Consider the following 25,817-nt stretch of genomic DNA (forward strand, 5'->3'; position numbering starts at 1 on the left):
TGCAGTGATTCATATTTAAAACTGCTTATCGCAAGTAAACTGTGAATAAAGCACATATTGATCGTAAAACAGAAGGCCAGCATTCGTGAGATCCTAATAGAGCAGATAGAACAGATACGGAATTGGTACGAAAAATGGGTAGTATGGTATCGTATGTAGCCCCCAGACTGAACCACTCGAACCGCTCGTCCATTGGCCCCTCCACCTTTTTCGGTTCACTTGTCGATAGCTGACACACACACACACACACACATACATGTGTGGATTTTGAAACCAGTCAGGCACGGCGAACGAATCATCGGCCGTGTGCCTGTATGTGTGTGCGCCAGTCAATAACGTCCAATCAGGTTTGTTAAAAATCTATCTATATATGATGTTCATGATGACGGCGACGCAGTCGATGTCCGCACACTCACACACGTGAACAAGAGAGAGAACGAGAGAGAGAGAAGCCCCTCTCGAAAAGCGGATTCAACTGCAGGCGAAATGCGCACCCTTCCCCGCTGCCGCTGTCGACGCCACTGCTTCTGCTCTTTCATTCATTTGCTCTGGGTTATCGAACACACATTGAACCGAGTGCATGTGTGTGTGTCTTATCAGCTGCAACTGCTCTCGTTCTCTCTCCCTCTTTCTCTTTGTGTAACCCCTCACACTCAGTCGCACGACAGGCGCTCGTGCCCCAACTCTCTCTCTGCGGCAGTTTCACTCAATGACTCGCTGCGTATTGAGCCTTATTTTGAGTGCTCTTTCACTCACATTCTCTTGAAAAAATCGGATAAAAAAACAAATAAATAATTGTTGATGCCTGCAGTTTCTTGCAATTGAGCTCTCTGGCTCTCATTCGTTCTCTCCCTGGCTCTCTCCGGATTTTTTTGTTTATTTATTTCTTTTTTTTTTTTACTGATTGATTTTCCATAATATACAACCCCAGCCAGCGACGTCAGCAGCGACAGCGCTGTTCGCGCTCACGTGAAAGTGTGTGTGTGTGTGTGTGTATTAAACTCTTGGCCAATGGCAAAAATTTCTAATTGCGTACGATTTTCCAATCAAAACGGCACACAAGAAAACTATAAGCGACGGCTCTTGATAGAGGGGATCCTCCCACAGATGTATTCATAAAAAGTAAAAAAACCGACACTACTTAAACAAAAAAAAACAAATATAAGTCCGACTTAAGCCGCATTTAAAGGAGCGTTCAAGATTGATGCCTTATGTGGGGATACACCCAAAATCCATGCTAGAAACTACCACCCATTCCACCCACAAAACTATATTGCATACCCCTAATCCCCCACTGACTAACCCCCCACTTCACACAAAAATCGAGGGGTCTAAGCGCAGAAAGTGCCAGCTCCTTGTGCGCATCTCTGACATATTTCCAATATCATTGGTCGATAAATACTGAGTAAAACGAATCGAAACGAAACGTACGAAAATGCCAACCCAGGATGGGGTTTTTAGGGGGGCTTTGAGGGGCTGGCCTCGTAAATAGATCCCTCCCAGCGCACAAAAGCACACACGTACAAGGACAAGGAAAAAATGGCCAACAACTTGGGTGTGTTTTTTTTTTTTTTTGTACATATGGGTACATATGTATGTACGTATATATTCACTACTTGTTGTTGTTAGTGGGGTGTCGAATTGTTGCTATTGTTGTTATATGACATCCCAGAGTGGAGCACGGGCAAATCCACTCGATTTTTTCCAGTTAAAGGAACCTAGATGGGTTACTCTATGGAAATATTTTTAAAGTTTCTATTTCTATAAAGGATTGATTCATAATCTTGAGAAATTAATGTACTAATTAACGTGCTAGTTGTATGGATTTGTTATGATTATGATATATCTTAGTAACCAACTGCAAAATAATTCATTTCAATGCTTCAGTTTTGTCCCACTGAATGCTTTTCTCCACTACTTTAGCCTAAGAATCCAAGAGGTTTTCGTTTCCTCCCAAGATTTCCGATTACCGATTCCGATTGGTTTCCGATTGCCCAAGAGTGTCCTTACCCACACATACGAAAGACATTCATTCCTCCTCTATCCCCATGGCCATGCACGAAGTCTGCCAATACAAAAAGAAGGCGTTTTACTGAGAGACCCACACCCAGACTGCAGAGTGGGGGAAAAGGGGGAGGGGATACCCGCAAGGTCTTCGAATTTAGGGATTCGGCAGGGGGCGGGGGAAAGGACCAAAAAGCTGGGAGTTCCACACGGGATTAAATGGGGTAGGGTCTGCTTTCGGGAAGTCAGTGTCGACGCACTCAGAACTGAACAGAACAGCACAGCACAGAACAGCACAGAACTGAACTGAACAGAACAGAACAGAACAGAACGGACATGGACAGCTTGAGAAGAGAGAGGAGGATACCCAGTGCAGGCATCGTCCTTCGTACTCGTCGTAATAACGAGTTGGGAACAGGGAACATCGAACAGGGGAAGGAGAAAGGGGACAGGGGAAAGGAGAGAAGAGGAAGCACTGGTGGGTCCTGCCGAGTACTACTACTGAAACGATGATGATGACGACGACGACGACGACAATGTCCTTTCACATTTGTCGTTTTGGCCGAGACGATGGCTTCAGCTTTAGCCCACAGTTCGTTGCTGTCTCTTTCCTTTCGTTGTATTGGTGTGCTTGTGTCTATGTGCGGAGGAACTCTCTGTATGTGTGTGTAAGTGTGTGTGTGTACTTAAGGGGTGGTGATGGTGGTAGTGGCATAAAAAAGTTTACTTGTCTGCGATGCTGTCTGCCCCAAACTGCTGCCAATTTTTATGCTCTCCCTACATATTTTTTTTCTTCTTCTTCGACTGCCACTCCCACCTCCAGACCGAACCGAACCTTCAGCGCCACCAGTTAAACCATCCCTAACCACCCAACCACCCAACACCACCCTACAACCACCCTAGAACCACCCTAGAACCACCCTACACCACCCCCTCTTTTGGCTGCTGCTGCTGCTGCTTTATTTCATTTCATCTTCACTTTCGGGTTTCGTTTTCTTTCTTTCTTTCTTTCTGACGTGTATAGATTTTTGTTCGGTAGGGATGATTGCCAGCTTTTGGGGGGTGGTGGCCATAGGAGGTGGCCATATAGGGGGTTGGCTATAGGAGAAGCCGTACATTCCGATTCAAGGATATTTCCCGATATGTGGAAAAGGAAGAGCGACAGGAGCACGACGAGGAGGAGGAGCAGCAGGAGCAGGAGGAGGGTAGCAAAGAAAAAAAAAAAAAAAAAAAAGAAATAAAATAAAGAGAAACTCGAAGCGAAAGAAAAGACAGGAAAAATGAGAGGCAATTGGGTAGGGACTATGGGGTTTTTGGGAGGTCCTAGGAGTTCGACTCGCTCTCTTTCTCACTCTATATGTGTGTGTATTGGTGTGTGTGTGTGTGTGAGTGTGAGTGTGGGGCTCCTGTTCTTGATTGCGCGCGTTAGCAGAAATGAAAATCGGGAGGAAAATATATATATATATATATAGAAAAAAAGAAGAACGAGGAAAAATGAAAGAAAAACGAAGTTGCAGAAGAAGAAGCAATCGCGGCATATAAGAAATAAAAAAAAAGAAAAGAAAATAAGGGAATTTATTTCTTTTCGAGCGCGCGCAGGATTTTTGCTTTTTTTTTTTTTTTTTTTTATATATATGGGCAGCAATCCATACATAGCCACACACACATACACATATATACATATATATGGATGGCTATACATATTTGTGTGCATGCTATATACAATCTAGAATGGCTAAAGCACTTTTCTGAATAGCTTTGGCCATGTACATGGCAATAAATTGCCCTCTGCCAGCGCTATTTGATGATTTTAATGCTCCCTATCTTCACTCCAGCTCCTGGACCTCTCCTTACACTCCTTGTGCAGTAACCTCACGTAGCTCGGTTACTTGAGTGGCTACGACGATGCTACGATGCCTAAATCCCCGACTTGCTTCATCAATAATAACTGGGGGATCCCTGCACTTCCGACAGCTTAGGCATAAGCAGGAACTTCCCCACTGCATCCGATTTCAGAAGTGATTTCTTTCTTGTGTTTCAAGCTTAAACATTCCAATTGAAATACCAAATCTGCCCACACATTTTTCCCCTTTATGTGCTCTAGGCCAAAAGTAGCAAAATTAGTTAATTTCTGCTCAGACAATAATGATCCATCTTTGCACGACTGGGAAGCTTTGATCGGAAAACCATACTTGTAAAAAAAATCTATGAAATTCAGACATGCCAACGCACAAATAAGAAGAAACAGAAGGGAAGCCACATTTATGGCGATCGGGCAGCTTAAAACATCCGGTAGTTAAATAATCTTACAATGAGCCTAAGCTCGTCTAAGTTGACTTCAATTATCAAAACTCAGCTCGGTTCGGTTCGGTTCGGTTTTGGTTGTTTTGTGTTTTTTTTTTTTCTGTTTTTTTGGAATGAGATTGGGATTGTCTCGTCCGGCGACCAGATAATAATCATTAGTATGATCAATTGCCCGGGTAGAGAGCTGAAAAAGTGTTGCGTTTAACTGGTAAATCAGTTCGACTACCGGCAACGTCCGTATCTGAGATATGAGATCCACCGCCGGACGTTGGCGGCGGAAAGACACTTAATTGAATTCGATTTGACGACTGGATGAACTGACTACCGACTACCGACTACTGACTACCAGTCCGACTTTGGCAAACCGATGTAGAACAAACGGAAGTCGCTCCAAAATAAATTGAAAGCAAACCCAAGCCACCAAGCCAAGCTGAGTTGATCTGAACTGTGAGCTGTGAGTTGTGAGCTCAGAGCTCAGAGATCCGGAGAATAAATAGCCCGAAAATCAGTGGCAATCAGCAGTGAAACAAAAGTCGAAACAGAAGCGGGACCAACATTTTATTGCCTTACTCCATATCCACACACTTCTCGTTCTGATGATGCGAGTGAGAGTGTGGGTAGGTTGCTTCCTGTGTTCATCATAAAAAATCAAAGTAATAATGCGTGTACTTGCGTTTGCCACTTTATAGATTTATTAGGCAGCGGCAGACCCTCTGCCTCTCCTGCTACACAGATCTCGTACAGCTCCGGAATTCCCTCAGTTTTTATGCTCAGCGGAAATTCAAATTAAAATTGAATGCCATATAAGGAGGATATATGGATGGTGAGGGGGGAGCGGGGCAGTTGCATCTGACAATGATGCGTTTCGCCCGCCTTTAATTTGATTTCTTCAGCTCAGTTCGGTTCGGTTCGAGTTGGGATTTGCATAAGTCTGCTGTATGGTATGGTACTGTATGGTACTGTATGTATGGTGCTATATAGAACTGAACAGAACAAAACAAAACCTCTATTCAGATGAAGTCAAGTCGTGGCGATCGAACATTAACTCTCGCGAGAGAGTATAGTGTAAAAAAAGATAAGCATTAAATGCGCGGGCGTGCATATAAATCAAAATGCGGACTTATGTTTCTCCAACAATGAAATATGTGATTCAATGACTTCCTCCCAATTAAAGGCTGCGCTTGGCTGTCTATTTTTGGCTTCCTTAAGGAATTACAGACCTCATTTTCGGGGGTCTCCCCTCTCTAGCCGTTAAAAAGGTGTGCTCCGATCTCGGATCTTCCATCGCCGATCTGCATATATATCATATAAAGTGTCTGTGCGGGATGTGCGACGAATTCAATGAGATGCGGTTCGGCATCCAGGAGGGGAATATATGAGATAATGTGGATATCGGGATGGGAACTGGGAACGGGGAACCAAGGAGCTCAGAAGTGTTATGTCCAACAGATGTGCGATAAGTGCAAGCAAAACAATCGCCTCGAGATATTTCTGGGTGTCACAAAACAGTCGCGGCTTTTAGAGAACCTATTAAAGATATAACACTAGCTACTAAGATAGAAATTCCTTGCTATATTAGTCATACATTAGTTAACTTCTCAACCGAATATTTAAGATACCCAACACTTAATCAGTGTTTTCTGCTTTATCACTGATTCATTTCCTTTCGTCGTACCATGGAATATTTGTACTTACTTATTACTAATGAAAACTAAGTAAATATATACACTATGTCGGGGGTCTTTCCATCGATTCGTCACTCTACACATACCTGCAAATAAAAAAGGTAAAAACAAGGCATTTAGACAACTTTGTATGGTATTGTGTTAACTCAAAAACTAATCGAATGATGATGTTTTAATTTGAAGCATAAAATAATATGTGTAAATGGGGCAGAACTTTAATCACTAGATATTAGCAATCAATTGGGTAACATGGCTTACAAGTTTGTGTGTCATGTCATTTTTTTTTAGGGCGATAACCCGACGCGACTTTGGCTTCAATTTCAATGCGATTAAATGGGGCCTTGAGTCGGGAGTTTTTGGCTTTAAGCCGCCCAACTGTTGCCACCCCAAAAGAGTAAAATGTTCTAATTAAAGCTAACAGTAAAAGGCACAAACACTCGCACACACACACACACATACACTAACACACACACACACACACACAGACAGAATGCCAGAATGGCAGACGGGAAAAGACGGAAAATGTGCCAAGAGATGATGATGACGACGACGACGACGACGACGACGGCTACGTCGGCAGTGAAAACTAACCTCAGACAACAAAACAATAACGAAAATTCTAAGCAAGCCGACAACGACGTCGTCAGCTGGCCCGGCGAAAAACTAGCAAAAGAAATTAAATTTAAAGGAACAACCGGGTACCGCCGTACTATACTACAACAAATTCTCCCGCCCGATAGTCCTTAAAAAAAAAAAAAAAAAAAAAAATAGAAAACCTTACCTAGTGTATGGCGCCTGAAGTAAATTAAGCCCTAGCACGCTCTTTCTCGCTCCGACTATATATATACCTTTCTCTTTTCTTAGCTTGCGCTGGCAGGCAAAGTAGCAAAATTAGTAGCAAAAAGAGCCGAGCGAAAAGAGGAAGACGAAGACGTGGTCTAAAAAAGGGGGTAGGAAATGTAGAGTGGAGTAGTGTGGGCTGTGGGCTGTGTGGAGCCCGCCAGAGGAATACAAGTCACTTTTGGCTTTGTGTAAGTGTTGTTGTTTGTTTGTGTTTGTGTGCTGTGCTGGTTTTTTTTTTTTTTTTTTTTATTCCTGTGCTGCTGTCTTAAACTTAGACCACGTCCTTGAGCTTCAATATGCCTGGCTTTCTCCCTGTGTTTATGTGTGTGTGTGTGTTTGTGTATGTGTGTGTGCGAGGACTGTTGAGCCTACACCTAAAAGGCTGAGACAATTTTAAAGCGAGCAACAGTTTAAGGACCGAAAAAGAGGCAGTCGACACAGTTGGTGGTTATACGCTTTAAGAGCTGGTATTTAAATAAATTAAGTTTTTCTTTAATTACATTTAATGTTAATTTGTATCTACTGCATTTTAATTTTGGAGACTATGCAAAATTCGATCGTAGTTTGTTTAAAACCATTGCAAATACTAAATGCTATATGTAAGCACTCACACACTCACACACACACACACACATGGGCACTCACGCACACTGAAACAGTTTTAATTACGCACGTTTTGTGGTGGCGACAGGCGAGAGGAGCGACTGGCAGACAGTCAGACAGACAGAAAGAGAGAGAGAGGGAGAGAGTTTGTGTGGGGGGGGTGGGAGTGAGATAGGTGGTGTTTGCTGCATGTGCTCGTCTCGAAAATGCCGCAAACGCATGATTCTGCCACTGCCACTGCCCAACCACCCAACCACCCATTGCTTTGTTGTTGTTGCTGTTGCTGTTGTTGCTGTTGCTGTTGTTGCTGCTGCTATTCGCACTGCATGTGTCCTTGAAAGTTTTTGGCATAGTTTTTGACTACACCACCGAAGCACAAGCCAAAGCAGCAGTTAATGCTCTCTAAAGCCCAGTTCTTTGTGCGGTGTGGGTTAATGACACTGAAGCCCGGGAGCCTGCAGCATGGCCACACTTGTATTAAATCGAATCCACAGTTGGCCACACTAGTAGTAGTTGCCAAAAAGCGAACCTAAGCAAACACAGTGCCGCCGACATTGATTCGGCCGAAATCAAATTAAACACTCGAGATCCTAAGACACCACAGGCCACTTAAGATTCATCAGTTCAGACCCTCGTTGTTTCGGGTTTTGTTGTTGGTTTTATTAAAGCAGGGCTTATCATAAGCCACCGATCTGGGCCAAGAGCATGATATGACAGAAATTATGACTTCATAAACGGTTTACTCGAACCACGAAAACACACACAAAACTAGAAAATTCAATAGAAATTTAACCAAAAAACCCTCAGATGCGAACCCCCCGACGAACGGCAAAAATGTTTGGCAATTAAGCGAAGGGAGAACTTTCGGGCCAAACATTATATCATAATTAAATGGAATTCACATACAGTTTATATGCGCTTATCAGTGCTTGCCAATTATGAGGACGGGGGGGCTATTCTGTCCTGCCCTTAGTTTTATGACCTCTTAAATATTTATGATGTCCCGATACCACCACCGCCACCCACCCACCAGCCAAATGAGCAAAAGTATCATGAGTACCCCATAAAAACACCGAGAAGGAAAACACACGCATCCAAGAAACAGAGCTATTTGAAATAAATTTTAACAAATTAACAGTGGCAAACTAATCCCCGAAACATAACAATGGACCAGTCGCCCACACACGCAAAAGTATTGGCAATCACCATAAATTGTCACAACTGATATCCTAGACTATATAACATATAGATATGCTAATATGCTCTACCTCGACCGTTGGAAAATGCCATAAAATTTTATTATAAACTTAGCTTTCTTTTGTTTTTTTGTTGCTTTGTTTTTACCTCTCGAATTTTCAATAAATTTTCGAGGTTTCGTTTTTTTTTTTTCTGAAAGCCCAGAAAATTATTATTCGTATATTCTCGTTGAGAATTTATTTGCCTGGCCCAATCGAAATATTGTGAAATCAAAAAAACAAATAAATTAAAAGGAAAATATACCGAAAAAAAATGAATAAACGTAGCGACATGTGAACTAGAAGAGGCACCAGAACAAAGCATGCAATGCGCTCTAGTTCCCATCGAATCAAATATACAGTGGCAAGAATTAGTAGTTCCCCAACAATGGGCCACGAAAACTATGCCAAACTAAGGGGGAGGGAGGAGGGGGGTGGGCCCTGAAAAAAAAAAAAAAAACAAAAAACTGAAGAACTGAAACCGAAACTCAACCGATGTGAACTGAACGCAGAAAAGTCAAATTCAAATTCAAATTCTATCGATGTGTGGATATTTTTATCGAAGTCGAGTCGAGACCGGAGCAGATCACTTCGTCATGTCACATGAACAACAATGAAGAAGAAGAGCGCCTCTCCCCTTTCCATCCCACTCTTTCGCATGATATATATATATAGGTATATATATTTAGTACAATATAATACCTTTTAATTTAATATGCAGCTGACGTGCGCTCTACGATCGCCGTCCGATCAGTCAGCCAGTTCGCTTTTGTCTCTCTGTTGGCCGGTCGCCGGTCGTATCTGTTTCTGTTTCTGTCTCTTTCGGGGTTTTTCGGTTGAAAATAAAATAAATCGAAATGACAGATCATTAAAATTTACAACAACAACAACAACAACAAAAACATCAGGCCCCACAGTCACAGTCCCGATTTTGATTCCGATCCCAGAAAAGGCAACCAGCGCCATCGGTTTTTGTGGGCATTATTTTTTCATGCCTCCCCAAAAACAAAAAGGAACGTTAGAGTAAAAAGCACCGACTTTTGAATACCCGGTACTTCCTAAAAAATGTTTTATAAGCAAAGCTCTCCATTTGAGCTTGACTTACAAAGAAAATTACCTTTCCTTTAAACTGTTGTTGTGTTGCATAACTTTTGATCCCGAATTGAAACAATTTCCATTTCAAATTTCCCCAAAATCAGTATACCCAATATAACAACGGGTATGAACAGAAATTAAAAACAAAACGAAGTCACCACTGCACCGAGTTATATTTGTCGTTGTCGATCAGTTTTTATGTCGTTCGATATGGCTGCAGCGAAAATTTTTTTATTAGCCTCTTCCCCAGTGACTATATGGCTGCCAACAAGTGCAATTTGATTTTATGCACGTCTATATGTATGAAAATGCTGTTTCCTTGTTCTTTCAAGAAGAATTTCTAGAACCGTAGAGTTGCGCTGCTGCATGCAGATGCACAAAAATAAAAATCTACTGAGATCATCAGTTTGCCTCGCGGCGATACGATGCTGCACGATTTTCCAAAACGCCATTTGTGGAGTTCTTCAATTTTTCCCCGAATTTCCACACAATTTCCTCGGTCTGTGCAAACCCATAAATTAATAAATGAAGATGTTTTCCTCCCCACATATATTAAAAAACTATTTTTCCACGCCCCCATAATATTTCCTCAAAGAGGGAAAAAAAAAAAACGAAACCCATCAATGAAATGCATAATATTTACGGCAATAATTTTTTCTAATATTTTCAACAGCTGACATCGAGTAACACCAAAACTCAAGAGCCCCATGGATACGTATGTGTGTGTGTGCGTGTGTGTTGTGTGTATAATTGACACTCAGTTTTCGATAGCGGGGGTGTTGTGTGTTGTCTATGCTTTTTTTTTATTTATTTTTTTTGGAGGGGAGCGGAAGGCACTACGCTGTGCCATTATCTGAGCTACTTAGCAACCGTTCAACTGCCACTTGTTGGATACCGAAGCCGAATCCGAATCCGAGGCCCCCTTCCCAAACCTAAATATAAAAAACCAAACTAGCTAATAACACAACAACAACACAACAACAACAAGCAGCCACTTGAGGTCAGCGCACAGTATATATTGAGTGGCACAAAAGATTTCCGCTGACAAAAACAGCAGCCAAACCAAATCTCTTTCTTCTTTCAAACGAAAAAAAAACCAAAAAAAAAAAAAATTGAAGCGCGATTGATCACATTGATTGCTGGCTGCCAGTTGTGTGTGTACCATATATAGAACAGACAAAGTATTTAGTAAAACACAAGCACCAACAAATATCTCAAGTAGCTGCTTCTGCTAAAGCACTCAGAGAAATTTCTAGGGTTTTAAATTGTAACCTATTTAAAGTGTGACAAACGAAAGCTATGAGTTTTTGTAAAAACTCAATACAAACAAGTTTTCATTTAAGCTTAAATGTAAATATAAATGTTAAGCTTTTTTGGTTGCAGTGTAGCAGTTGTCTGTCTTCTCCTCATTGTCGCTGTGCATTTGCAGCTGATCTATATAATAATTTATATGTTTAAGCATTATTTGGGCACAACAATCGGAGATGATCGCACAATGATGAGAGGGAGCTCGAGAAAAAGCCGCGTCAGCAGAAACAGAAGTCTATATGATATGGACGATGGGAGATGGGAGGGGTTCTCCTCTTCATCCAGAGTCTTGAGTAGAAGAAGAAGAAGAAGAAGCTTCTTCGGGGGCAACAGTGTGTGAAAGGCAAATCTTCGGCTCAATGGGAATTTTTCCCGACTTGAATGTGGGCGGTGGTATATCCCATATCAAAATCCAGAAATCAAAAAATCGAACTCTTGAGTTAACTTTGTATGAAATATGTACCACCAAAGTTCTTGAGTTCTATCAATCGTTCAAGTTGCATTTAAAGCGAAAGATGAAAATGATACGGCGGTGGTCGTCGCGCAGTAAAAAAAGATCTCGAGATCAATAGGAAAATGAAAATGAAGTTATATGGTGGCAAACAAAAAGTGAGGAAACCGATCTAAATTTAGGGAAGCCCCAACAAACAACATGTGCGCATTGTTTGTCACTGTGTTTGTTTGGCTGCCGGCTTTTGTCAGCCACCGTACGGCAATAATTAAAAACATAAAAAAATGCGGCAAAGGGTAGTCAGAGTCTCCCTGCCCAAAAACTAAAGACTAAAAGACTGTGGAAGACTGGGGAAGACTGCGAAGACTGGAGGCGATCGATGGTGGTGGTGACTCTTAAGAATCGGAGACAAGGAAAGGAAGAGTATTTTGCCTACTTAATCACTGTCTGTGTGTTGCTGGTGTGCGTGCAACATGCAGCAGCATCTCCCATTCTCCCATCTCCATACTCCCATTCTCCATTCTCCATCTGCAACGGCAACCGTTCGCTACTTGATTTGATTTACGCCTGCCAATGCTTTATGATTGAGTGGGGCACAAACTCACTCGCAGGCTCTGAGATAAAACGCATAAATGTGTTTTTATTTTACTCTGGATCGGGTCTCTGCCCCGGCTGCCCCCTTCTTAACTAACCCCGATCCCAGATATTCATGCCGCATATGCCGCAGATATAAATTTTTGTTTTTTCCCTCTTTCGATTCCTCTTCTTTTTTTTTTTTTTTAGTCTGTTGCCTTGCAATGAGGCGCAACATTTTGTGCAGTATAACTAGAAAAATGCAAAAAAAAAAAAAAACGAAAAAAGGCGAAAAAAAAATATTGAAAAAAATTGAAAATGTAATCCCAGCTGTCCATAAAAAAAACAGCCAAGGAATATATAATTTCGTTTGATTTTTTTTGGGCCGCTTCTCTCGAATTTAAAAATTGGTATTGTGCTCAGCTCATTGAATAAATCAAACTCATTTGCATACCAACTGATAAATTATAGCGAAACAGGCCCGACAATTGACAAACTGGCCTGGATGGACCCGGGCGAGAAAACCGAAGCCAATCCAACCCCAGGACCACCGAGCAACCGAGCAACCCTTCCAGGTTTAAAAGAGCAACCCAGCAGAAGCCAGCAGCACAATCCAAACTAACCCGAACTAACCCAACCACCCATGTGAACGGGTCAAACAGCAGATGACGGGGGAAACCAAACCAAACCAAACCCTCCTCCCAAGGCAAGAGCAATTCTCGGCGGGAATTAATCGAACGATGACAAGATCCGAGCTGCAAACGAGTTCTTCTCGTGGGATTATGTCCTGGCAAATTAAGGGATATCACGCAAATCACACGGAAGAACAACGAAGCCCGCCGAATGATCAAGCTGAATGCGGAGAAAGAGAATTAATTCAATTAGGTTAACCATAGAAAATTGTAGTAATAAGAAAGAAAGAATGTCTTGACAAGAAAACCAATAAACTTTTAGAAACTAACCAAAGTTATGGTTCCAATATAAAATTTGAATATATAATTATAAATGTAAAAATGACTCTTGATTAGTTTAAAAGTCACGGAAACCATTGTGAACCTTATCGCAAAAAAGCAGCAGCAAAATTCCGGCATATAGTGTAGTCTTCGGCAAATTTCAAGGCCTGTTCCCTACGAAAATAATCAACAATTACACACAAACTTACAGTGAAAATCATGCCGCCGCAGTGCAAGACCACGAAAACGATATGGAATCTTGGGAAAATTTCACATAATTAATTATATAAACATTTCTTCGCCAAGCTGCCGTTATTTGTGCAACTATAAAGCTCAATCGAGCGTCTGCCGATTCCGATGAAAAAGAAATATTCGCTCTATGTTGTTGACTTAGCTTGATTCTAGCGGCAGAAGGCGTCGACGGCCTAAGGTAAACAGCCCAAGTTATGCCACATCAAATATTTCAATAAAATCAAATTAAACATAAAACTGCTTTGTGCACATAGAAAACAGAGGCGGAGGATGAGAATGATGATGGGGATCGGGGAATGATGGGGATTGGGGAATGATGAGGAGAAGAAGGAGGAGGAATGGATTGCAAATGGTAACAAGCACTCAAAAGTCAAAGCGAATTAAATTCTAAACTAATTTTCATGTCGTGCCAAAAATAATAAAAAGAGCGAGCCAGACGCGGCGAAATGCATATGTATATTGCAGAGGCGTGGGCGAAGGGGGCGTGGGGCGTCTGGCGTGTGGGCGTGTTAGGCGCGCTATACCAACAACTTAATTAAAGCATCAATAAAAAATTGTAAAAACATCTGAAAAACGCCACGAGGACAACACACAACACACAACGCTGTAAAAATGTGCGCAAAAATTTCGTTTTGAAGAGAAGCAAAAACAACAACAAAAATCAAGAGATATTTTATTTTTCTTTTTTTTTGCCTTAATGGAGGAGCCCCGCCAATAAAATCCTTGATCGCCCTGCCAATAATGATGATTCCTTTTTAATGTGCACCCCTCGGGCGTTGGTCATTACTCAAGAAACGAACTTTTAAGGGGGAACTTAGAGACCTGAAAAGACGCTTTTTTCTTTTATTTTTTTGCATTCAGCATATCGATCACACAAAATGTTGCCAATACCACGGGAATTTCGAGAGGAGAATTTCAAAACTCATCATCATCAGTTCGTTCGCTCGGTTCTGTTCAGTTCAGTTCAGTTTCAGTTCGGTTGGGTTTTTTAGTTCTGTTGAGTTGAGTTGCATTCAACCTCTTCGTTTCTCCTCTCTCTCTCGGGAAGAAAAAAGGAGGCGTGCACAAAATGATATTTTATTCAATATCCTCAACCTCGGTGTTTTCTTTTTTTTTTCCTGTGTGTTTCTTCTGCCTCTTTCGCCTTAACGATTTGTCCTTTTCAAGCGAGAAAAAGAAAAACTCTTCGCGTAGAAATCAAATTGATGGAGAGACAACACACGGACGCATGAGAAACCTGAAATTAAAAACTCATAAGATATCGACTGATATATTGAGCTGCACAAATTACTGACAACTGAAAGATGAAAGAAGCATCAGCGCAAGCAAGCACACATACAAAAAAAAACAAAGAGAGATTTCCAAGACAGGTTTGCCATCCTGTACCGTATTACCGTAAACCCCAGCCAACCCCCAACCCCTAAACCCCTAACCCCCAAACCCCTTTCCCCCACTTTTCCGCTCCACAATCTTTTCGGCTTGGATTTCCTATGTCTCTCAGCGCGCTCGCAGTATATATGCATATAAAAAGACAATTAGTTGTTATTAAGTTGTACACAAAAGCCGTCGAATCTTTTCTTTTCCATTGCCGCGTTGCCGTTGCCGCTTCTTCATTTTTGGCATCGCTTTGGCTTTTGTGAGACGGACACGGACACGGACGGTTCGTTCGTCTAGATGCGGAATTAATGATGCAATGACAATTGATGCACACCACGCAAAGCGCATTTAGCGTTTATGATATTTATGCTTAATTAGTGTCGCTCTTGCTGTTGCCGTGTGGCGATTTGCCTGGATCTCGTCTCTCCTACCAACAACCGACTTCCTCTCCCCTTTACTCGCTGGTGTGAAGTTTAAGCTTGATTTGATAGCAGTTAAGGCTATGTGTGGTAAAAGATATTGTACATACATGCGAACTAAACTTGTTTACAACAAATACATATGTGGTATTGCAGATCTATATTTTATAACTGGAGAACCTGAGTTACATGAGATTATAACAGTGGGTTAGATCAATATTACTTATGCAAGTTCTTTAAAATGAATATTAACAAGGAAATTCCAATTGATTAAGATGACTGTGGTCATGGATGACTGTGGTCAGCTACCAACTATGGTTGATAGCTGGGTTACTTGAGGTCACTGCCTGGATGGATCGGATCTTTATTCGATTGAAAGTCTGAAAAACTGATTAGTGCCCAAAGATATCGCATGGGAGATTTGAAGTGCGTTTGATTAGTTCCCAAGTTACTTGAGGACACTCCACTCAGCCGGCTTTAATTAGCTTCAATGGCTATTCATAATTAATGCCATAAACCGGAAAGAGATGGAAACAGCAAATAATCATAATAAAAATTGATCAAGCACACCATCCCAGCGGGAAAGTGGGAAGGAGGTTTTTAGAGTACTTGAAAACCTGCTTCTTTTAGCAGGCGTACGGGTAGGAGTAGAAAATTTCGGACCGCTAAATGGGGTGGGTTTCTGAATATGACCTTAAGTTACAACGAAGTTGTGACTAATTATTGTCTTTCTTCAGAATATTGCTATGATGCACGGTCACATCACTATAAAATGTCGCGCAAAATGTGTCAAAAGTGAAAAAAAAGTTAAGTTTATTCTAAAAAACAAGATAAAGGTAAGTTATAACATAAATATTTTTGTTTGTATATCCTTATTTCAGCGTTACGGATATGGTGAACATAAGCATTTTTACGAAAACTAAATATTAGCCGCCAGAGGCGGTTGTCAAGTAAGTAAGTAAGTTTTTTATTTAAATTTATTTTTCAATTTCACAAAAACAAACAAATGTTTCTTTTCATAAAATTTGTAATAAAGATTCTGGCCCATATGTCAATATTAATGGCAAATCTGAACGTGCGCAAGCGGACATTTCGATTTCGTCATTTGAGGAACTCGGCCACTTGGACTCCGATGCCGAAGCCAATCCAGAAGAATTTGTAAGTACTCACTACATTTTTAATAAATTTCAATAGCCATGCTTGTTACTATGTAATTACATTTTTTGAAATTCATATAATAATTTCTCCAACGTACTGTATGGTAAGTATACTTGTTTTTCTAAATTTCTCTATTTTTCCCAATACTTTTTATATATTTTTTGATTTGTATTAATATGTTATATATTAATATATTATGGTTTTTATTTTCAGAGTCACTCAGAAACGACAATTACAGTCTTCGCCAATATCAAGATGATCTGCGTTCATCGTTCACTGAGGCAAAAAATATAATATACAAAAATACTTATGACAAAGGTCCTTGGACTGTATATAGATTAATAAATGCTTATACCAAATTAAAAAGTATTGTTTTTTACATGTGGAAATTCTGTAAAGCGGGAAGGACAAAAACCAGTTGATTTTGGCCTGCATTCAGCAGCCGTAGGTCCACTAGATTTTGCCCTGCATTCAGCAGCCGTAGGTCCACTGGATTTTGCCCTGCATTCAGCAGCCGTAGGTCCACTGGATTTTGCCCTGCTTTCAGCAGCCAGAGCATCCACAGGTTTTTGGCCTGCAAGCCTCCTTTACCCCTTCCTTTTGTGTGTCACCCCCGTGTATTTTGAAAGGAGAGACGGCAAAAATGTAAGGGGTGAAGGAGGTTTTTGCCCTTCCGCTTGTATGAAGAAACCACTGAAAAATAGCATATTTTCCACATCTTTTTCCCGCTGGGATATACCACACACACACTTTAATTCACACACACACACACACGAAGAGAGTCTGTGGAAGCACACAGACAACACAGTTCATGAACCCAATTTTTAATAATAATTTCCAAATGATTTTTTATTTCACATTATTAGTTGCGTGGTAGTTCAGATCGAGTTCGAGTTCCCGGGTTCAGATCGCCATCTCCACCCACAAGCTTTTAATTATTCGATTTTCATTTCGACTCGTCTCGTTTCGTTTCGATTCGATTCGTTCGTCGCGTTGTTATAGATACCATACCATATACCATACCATACCGATGTGGCTGTGAATGTGAATGGGTATTTCGATGGGTATTTCTGTATTTGCTGCTGCTGCTGCTGCTGCTTTAATTTCCGTGCTGACAAATTAATTTAATTATATTAACATATCTTTCCAGCGATCGAACGATTGAACTGACTGAAATATACATTTGTGCGATGGGAAGGGGACGGTGGTGGACTATGAATATCAGATGTGTATCGCATTTGCAACAAGATGTGTGTGTTGTGTGTGGGTGGTTGAATTCGGTCTGTGATTCTTGGTGGTACAACCTCTTTTTTTTTTTACCGGGGTCTCTGACTCATTAGCTTCTGTGTACTCAAATGAGTGCAAGCGGGAAGGAAGGAGAGTAAATTGCTCTTAAAACGCTAAAAATTATACGACACACGCCGTTCGTTCTCATTCCACCAAAACTGATCTTTAACTGAGTCTGCACCAAAATACTGTATCTGGTGTAATATAGTATCTGGTATATGGTATCTGCTATATCTGTATTTGTTTTTTTTCTGTTTTTTGAAGGGCTTAAAAGACAACCCTTGGCTGCTCATTTTCGGCATATGCAAATGTAGCTACAGGAAAGCTACCCAGAGGAGACGCCATCTTTTTATAAACCTTATAAACTATCAATTCTCGTCCCCGCTATTTGTATCCGTATCTTGTGCATCTGTAATGGTTCTGTTCTGTTGGTGGTGGTGACTACCCTATAAACCGGTTTCAATTCGATTAAAACGGAACTCCAAACTCGATTTTCTCTCATCTTTTCATTTTAATTTTGCTTTTTTGTTTTTTTTTTTTAAGTCAGCAAATGCATTTGGCAATTAGTTTGGTTTTGTTGGCTGTGTCTTTCCATTTCCATTTCCATTTTTTATGGCTGGATCAGCACAAATCAATGACAAAAATCTTTATCTTTCGTCTAGTTTTTCGGTTTTTCGGTAATTGTAGAATCAAAAAAAAATCTGTTCGATGTTAATGGGTCAAGTTTAAAGATTGCATTACGGAACTTAATTTTGCTCTTTTTTTTTTTTTGTTTTTGCTCTTTGTTCTTCTTTGGTTCTGCTTCTTGTACTTGCTCTTGTTTTTTTATATTCTTTTGCGATCGCTTTTTCGGTGCCACTGTTCTATATATTTAATGACAAAACTTTGTTAATCAAGCACATTTTTATTGTTGCTATTTCGATTTCGATTTGTGTCAATTTTTTCCCGCGCGCTCTGTTCTTGAAATGTAAATAAATAAATAAGGAATACTATAAAAAGTATTTCATCAACTCATTTGGACAGCTGTAGACGGTTGTCTGTCTGCGGTTTGTTTAATTAACTTTATAAGCTTCTATTTTTGGTCGGCAGAATTTAAAAATATGTTGCTTAACCTTTTCGAACGGCTGTAGAAAAAAGGTATTTAGGGATCGGGTTCTAATTTTTTATGTTGAAATATGTTGATCGGTTTTGCGATGGCATAACGAAACCTTTCAAAATTGAATTATTGATTACAATCGATCATCAGTTGGAGGAGAGTTTTTTTTTTTTTTTAGGTCTTAAAGCTTTTGAAAGCCGGCAATTGATCGAACGGAGAAAAATAACCAAAGACAGTAACGTATTTGTATTTGTTTGGGGGTTAATTAGAACTCAAAAAGCTTCTAAAACAATACCAATAACTAATAATAATTTTAAATAAATTATCCAATTTGACTCCAATAAACCTGTTGTTTTTTAAATCAAGAGATCCATTGATAAAATCCTTCCTTCTAAACTTCTATTGCAACTTTTTTGCTTTTTGGAATAGCTTTTGACTTAGCTTATTACCAGTTTACCGATTGCCGCCTGCATCACAATAATTTATAGAATAATATTGTATTGAGTGCAAAAAAAAACCGCATTTGCCGCCGGTAAATGTCTAAAAGTTCAGATATTTTTTTACCCTGCCTGTCTGTCTGTCAGTCTTTGCTTTTCAGGATCAATCGAAGAAGAAACTCCAATTAAAAATAGTCCTTCTGTCTACGCAACCTAATTAACTCGTGAAGTTATATAGAGAGTATTTATATCTAAAGAAAATATTCATTTACATAAATATAGATGAATATATGAGTTGATATTTCCATGTCTGGTCTGGCAGTTTTTTTCTTCTTTCCCTCGGTTATGTTATTTTGCCGCCTTATTTGTTCGGAGTCTGGCATTTGGCCAGCGAAATACTCCGCGTCGTCTGGCTCCCACTCCCCAATTTTCCACGCCTCCTCCTCCGACCCCTTCCCGCCGCACCCCCTTCGCATTATCTTCCGACTGGCCGATCTTGCGTGGCTTTAGCTTTTTTAGTTCACCAAATCGAAGCGGTAGCAAACACACAAAAAACACAAAAAAACTGAACAAACGGATACAACAAATACAAAAAATTATTCAAGCAATAAATTGTTCACTTATTATTTGCTTGTTGCACTTTGCATTTTACTTTTTGTTTTGTGTAAACAAATTTTTCAGAAATCAATAATAGCACACAAAAATAAATACATTAACAACAAGAAATTAGACAACAATAACGGGGGAAGCAACAACAAAACTACAAAAAAACAACAAAAACACATTTGCCATAAACACGCAAACTCAATTAGTTAACTTAAGTTAAGTTAAGCAGTTGGTGGGGCGAAAGTATTGGGGCTGCAGGAGGCGGTTGGGGGAAGTATAGTAGGTTTAGGTTTATTGTTTTCAATCGTAGGAGTTTCCAGCGAGTCCAACGAGTATTATAGAGCTTGAAAATTATTCACATTTTATAGATGACAACTCGATCAATTTCTGCAGTTCCAAGGAGGATTTCAAAACTCAATTACTTGAATTAAAATAAGCACAAGCATTTGTCACATTCTTAGAAGTTTTAGTTGCATTGGAGGAAATCAAAATGCAACAAATAACAGGTGTTAATTAGAACTTTATTATAAAAACCATTTTAAAAAAGAAACCTTAGTTTCAGTTCATTAAAAATGAATTCCTAGAACCTGTTCTCAATTGTTTTCTATGTCACATTGTATTCAGTTTATTAAACTAAACTGAAACTTTTAAGTACCGAATTTTGCAGGTTTGCGAGCTTAATTTTCACGAGTTTTCCGAGTTGCCTTACCTGTTGCCAAAATTGTGCCAATAAATAAATTTGCTCCTTTTTGAAAAACCAATCGTTGATTGATTGAACAGCCGTCAGATCCATATCGGCTGTCCCAGCGGCTTGTGGCAATGTTGGCTGCATTCGTGGGCTTTCTTGGGTTAGTTCAATGATTCTCAGTTTTAATTTTTACTCAGTTTTCGAGTCTACCAAATTTGGGGCTAAGGACTGGCATTATATGTTCTCCTTTTGTTTTGCTTTTGCCGTCTCGATTTCTTTGTTTGTTTGTTTGTTTGTTAGTTGGTTGTTACATTGATTTTAGTCATCACATTTACACCTTAATTATTATGTTTTTGTTACGTGCCCAAAAAAATGCATAAATAAGCCAATCTATGTGTTATTTTTATTATTATTATTATTATTAATTTTATTATGTTATGGTTATGTTTTTGCTTTCATTCACTTTAGTTCCGAAACATAATTTGTTGTTTAATTTTTAGGTTGTCGTTGTTGTTTTGGTTGCTGTTGTGTGGGGGGATTGTTGCAGTTGTTGAATGGTGAGGGTTTGTTGTTTGGTTGTTGGTTGTTGTTGTTGTTGTGTGTGTGATTTTTAAGCCATTATAATGCTGTTATTGCTTCTTGGCTTTGGCTTATTTTGCACATGTTTGCTGTCGTTGTTGTTTACACTTGACACTCATACACGCGCACATGTTTTTAGCGAACAAAAATACACTTGAAAAAAATAAAAACAGTTTATTGTTGCGTTCGTTCGTGTTTAGTCCTTTTTGTGTTTTGTTTATGATCTTTCTTGGTATCTTCTTCTTCTTCTTTGCAGGCGAGATTCTTTCTTGATTTATTTAATTAATTTTTTTTTTTTTTGGGGATTCTTCTGCACACACACAGAGAGAGAGAAGAGAGAGGGGAGGGGCAAACACGCACACACACCCGCGCCGCGGCGAAGAAGAAAGCAGCTCTGCCTGTGGGGCAGTAGAATCCAAAAATCTTCTGAAATTCTCGAATTCTTTCGGCGACGGACGAACGAAACGACGTTGCCAGTCACGAATGCTGTTGATGACTGAACAAATCGAACGTTAACGAAGCGCCGACAACCCTCTGCCGCAGAGAGCGCTGGCAGCGAACGTCGACGTCGGCCGAGGCGCCACAACACCACACACACACACGCACATAGCGGCGGTCTCTCTCAGAAGAGAATCTCACTCAATTTTCCTTGCCACCACTACTTTTGATTTCTTTCAATAGCTTTTTGATTTTCTCACTTTTTTTCGGTCCCCTCTTTTTTTTTCTCTCATTTTTATATTATCTTTTCTTATATATACTCTTGTTTGAGCATTTTTCTGCGCCGCCGCATGTCAGTTGCATGTATTGAAATTCATTCATTCACAGACACTTGGCTCGTGATCTCTCGCTCGCACACTGCTTTTCTTATTGGAAACGAAAGAGTCGGCGTTCTCTCTTCTCTTGCCCTGTTGTTGTTGCTGTTTATTGAGCTCAGGATTGAGTGCAACGTCGACAGAGACGTTGGCTGAGGGATTTCGGTTGCGGATTTTTCAATACTTATGATTTCTTTTTGTGTGGGGGTCTTACCTTAAATTGATATTAAGTTTGCTTCGGGGTTTTTGGATATTTCCCAGGATTTGCAATATGTATTTAAAAATTTTTCAGTTAATTTTTTTTTTTTTTAATGAACGTTTAACTGTTTTTGAGAATAAAAGAAATGATTGTATATTTTTATTTCAAAAAAAAAATTTTCCACTGCCACATTGTAGCAATGCTATAGGTAATTTCTAATAATTTTAATTTTCTGAATTTGATATTTAGATGATTTAAAGTTTTTCTGTTATATTGTAATGCAACTCAAGATTTAAGCGTAACTAAGCTCATCAAAATCCGGGGAACATTAAATGGCAACAGCCCCTTGGCAATTTCTGTTTCTCTGCCAACCTCTGGAATTCGCTGTCCCGTTGCGGGATTTTTGCATAAAGAAGAGTTCAAATTGTATCGAAACGCCAAGTGCAATGCAGACGCGCCCCCCTGTTTTTCCCGCCCCTATTTTTCCTCTTAACCCATGCTTTAAGTGGGCGAGGTGGGCGGTGTGTGTTATGGGTTATGGCTTACACCTAAACTGAGACTGAAAACCCAAGTCGCAGTGGCAGATGCGTTGCTGCATTCCGAGAGGAACTTCGGGTGGAAAAACTGTGGGAAATGGGGTACACGGGGATTATTGGGGGCTTGGATCTCCTCGGTGACTTTGTCGTCGGCTGGCAAATAACGAAAATAACGGGAGAGCCGAGAGAAAGGGCAGCGCCGCCACATCGAAAAAATTCTCAGTTCATTTTATTGCTCTTGTGAACAAGATATATATGTATGTATATGTATATACATATATATATCAAAATATATGGGATTCTATCCACATAATATTCGAATCAAAATCTAGCTATAAAATCTACTTCTAAATAATTTTAAATCCACTTTTAGTTTATTGTTAATTTGAATTGTTTGTGATTTCGCAAACATTTTATTCCTTTTCATAGGAATATTTCAAATATTTTCTTTGCTTCTTTGTTTAAACTATTATTGAATTTTAAGATATTTTAAACATAATTTATAAATTTGTGCTAAAATTTGTTGCACTTATGCCTTCCCAAAATCGAGAAATAAATGAAATGCATTACAATCCCCTACCAAAATATACCTTATACAGGTGTCTCTCCCAACCAACTGCACATTCCAACTAGATTAAAAGCAACGGAATGAAAAAAGCACTCCAAAAACTCTCAAGATGTTTACTCAACTCAGTCTCTCGTTTGAGTCGATTTCGGAAGGGGTTCGAACTCGGTTTCGAAACGTTTTCGAACTTGTTGAGCCGATATTGTTAGCATGGAGAATTCACCTTTTTTAATTGCAATGTTAATTTATTATTATTGTAATTTGAATATTATTTAATTGTAAATATTATACAATACTTTTATCAAAGAAGAAAGTACTACTTGTATATTTACTTTAAACTTGTAGTTTTTTTTCATTCAATCGCCAGAAAATCATACTTTTCGATCAAAATCTTATAGTTTTAGCTTGAAAAGTTTAAATTATTTTTTGAACAATATAACTGTGTTTAAACGTTTAATGCCAAATTCATTTACTTAAAAACACCTTTTAAGATAAAACATTTATAACTTAGAAAAAAAACAAGAATAAATTTAAAAAATGCGGTTTCTTGATCGTTAGATTCGATCCTCTATTGAGAGCGAGGGCTTAAATGCAGCAAAAGTTTTCCCGAGCATCAAAAGCACTCAAATGACAGGCGTTCTCAATTTTCGATAATTCGCATAATAAAAAACAAAAACAAATCGCACACACACACACACACTAACAAGTGTCACATAAAAAGTCGAAAAAGAAGCTCAGCGGCAGCGACGCCGAATGAAGCACCCTGCAGCGGCAGAGGGCAAAGACAGACAAAAAAAGAAGAAAGAAGCGAAGCAAACGATTTAAGCCCCGCCCCATTTGATTGGCGAGCAAAAAGCTAAGCAGAAAAACAGACGACGACAACGTCAATGGACAGCACACACACAAATGCACATATCACACGTGTGTGTGTGCTGCCTTCGTCGACGTCGCTGCTACCTGCGCAGTGGCAGAGGAGCATCCAATATCTGTTGCTCTCGCAAATACTTGAAAACATAAACAATAAATAATAAAAATATGTAAGAAAAATATTTAAAAAAATTTTTATTTTAAATATGGTGTCCAAAAAACACAACTTTAATTAAGATAAGATGCCGAAATAATGAATAATAATATGTATTTTAATAGCAGAATTTAAAAACATGCCAGAGCTTCCATATGATTTATCTGAATCATTACGGGATACTCGAAGTTAACTTAAGTATTTTTAAAAAGTATGAAGACACATCTCTATATAATACGTTTACTTTGACCAATTGTAATATATGATTATTTGTACTATAATTAAAAATAAATGTTTGTAATGTGTATTTTGTGATGTCAATACTACCGGCTTCTAAAGATACAAATAGTGGAAGTAATAATAGTTTAAAATCAAAGGGAAGCTAGGATGGAGGAGGATAAAAACCAACAACCACAAATTCCCTCTCGCTCGCGCCAAACGCCATTGAATGTCTCTTTTTTTTTTATTAATTTGTTTCCTACTTTTTTCGAACAACTTTTGGCTTTGATTTTTCCTCGGCTTTCAAGTTTACTCTTTACCTTCTCACTCGCACAAGCTCGCCCCTCTCACTCTCGTTCGTTTAAACTCAATCTTTTACTCATTTACTCATTTTCATACCGACTCTCCTTCGATGCGCGCAAGCGCTCTCTCTTCCCTTTAATTTTGAGTGATATTTTTTCACTCTTGTTGGTTTTTTTTTATTATTATTATTTTTGTTGTACTTCTTTTTGAGTCGGCTGCGCTGCCGGTAGTGGCTGTGCTGCCGACTGCGGCTATGCGAGTGCATGAGTGCAAGGGAGTGAGCGATATGCAGGTGTCGATGATGCTGCTGCCTTTGTTTTTTCTTTCTTTCTCGGATTCATCGTTGTTGTTGTCACTGATTGAAATTATGATTTTTTATTATTAGTTGTGCGTGTGTGTGCTGGTGTGCATGAGCCAGTGTGCGTGTGTGTATTGGCCTAACTGTTAAAGTGTCATATTAGCGTTGTTTTTGGTTGGCTGATTCGACATGTACGCGCAGTATCTGTGTGTGCTCTGTGCTTGTGTGTAGGTCGCAAATTGATTTGATTTGTTTAGACGTTTTTTTGGGGGTTTTTGGCCAACAAATATATTGAATCAATTTTTATTTTCTTTAGATTTCATTGGATATTAAAAATATACGGCATATCTGAAGAGTCTATTTGGTTTATTTTGATTGTTACATGTTCTATGATTTTGTAAGTTGAACTCTTCACACTTCTATAATTATTGAAAGGCCAGCAAAACACTTTCACTCGCACACAAACGCCCAGTTAATGCGTTAATTACTGTTAATTAGACGTAAACATAAAAGATCTCACAAAGAAAAAAAACAGCACCAAAATGTTTGCTTTCCCTTTCCAAAAACACAACAACAACCACATTGCAGATTGACAGCAATTACAGGAGTTCCTTTGTCGGCGTCAGCGCCACAGGACATCGTTTGCTTTTTGACCTTTTTGCAAAAAAAAAAAAAAAAATATATAAAATTATAGAATGGAGAGTTGTACAACACACACACATGGTGCAGGAAAAATTACAGACTGCTGGATTACTTGAAAAGTATCTTTAAATTCTAGTGGTCATATTAAGGCCTTTTACTCCTTTTTTCTATTTTAATTTTTGCTAATCTAGGCAAACTTTAGTCGCTCGATAGTTCTATACTTAAAACTGCCCTATTTTTATCTAATATGGTTTAGACTTTAAAGCCGA

At 39.3% G+C, this 25,817-nt stretch overlaps 1 protein-coding gene across 3 annotated transcripts in view; it reads right to left on the reverse strand.

Annotated features, from left to right (window-relative positions):
- The window catches only part of LOC108095294 (homeobox protein cut), a 76,949-nt gene extending 55,490 nt beyond the window's left edge, over positions 1-21,459 (reverse strand). For all 3 annotated transcript variants that reach the window (XM_017196335.2, XM_017196334.2, XM_043207412.1), the window contains exon 1: positions 20,396-21,459. In XM_017196335.2, the coding sequence (XP_017051824.1) occupies positions 20,396-20,518 (123 nt within the window). In that variant the 5' untranslated portion in view covers positions 20,519-21,459. The remainder of the gene's footprint in view (positions 1-20,395) is intronic.
- Positions 21,460-25,817: the final 4,358 nt, after the last annotated feature.

The sequence above is a fragment of the Drosophila ficusphila genome, unplaced genomic scaffold (assembly GCF_018152265.1).
Source record: "Drosophila ficusphila isolate 14025-0441.05 unplaced genomic scaffold, ASM1815226v1 contig_198, whole genome shotgun sequence".
NCBI lineage: Eukaryota > Metazoa > Arthropoda > Insecta > Diptera > Drosophilidae > Drosophila > Drosophila ficusphila.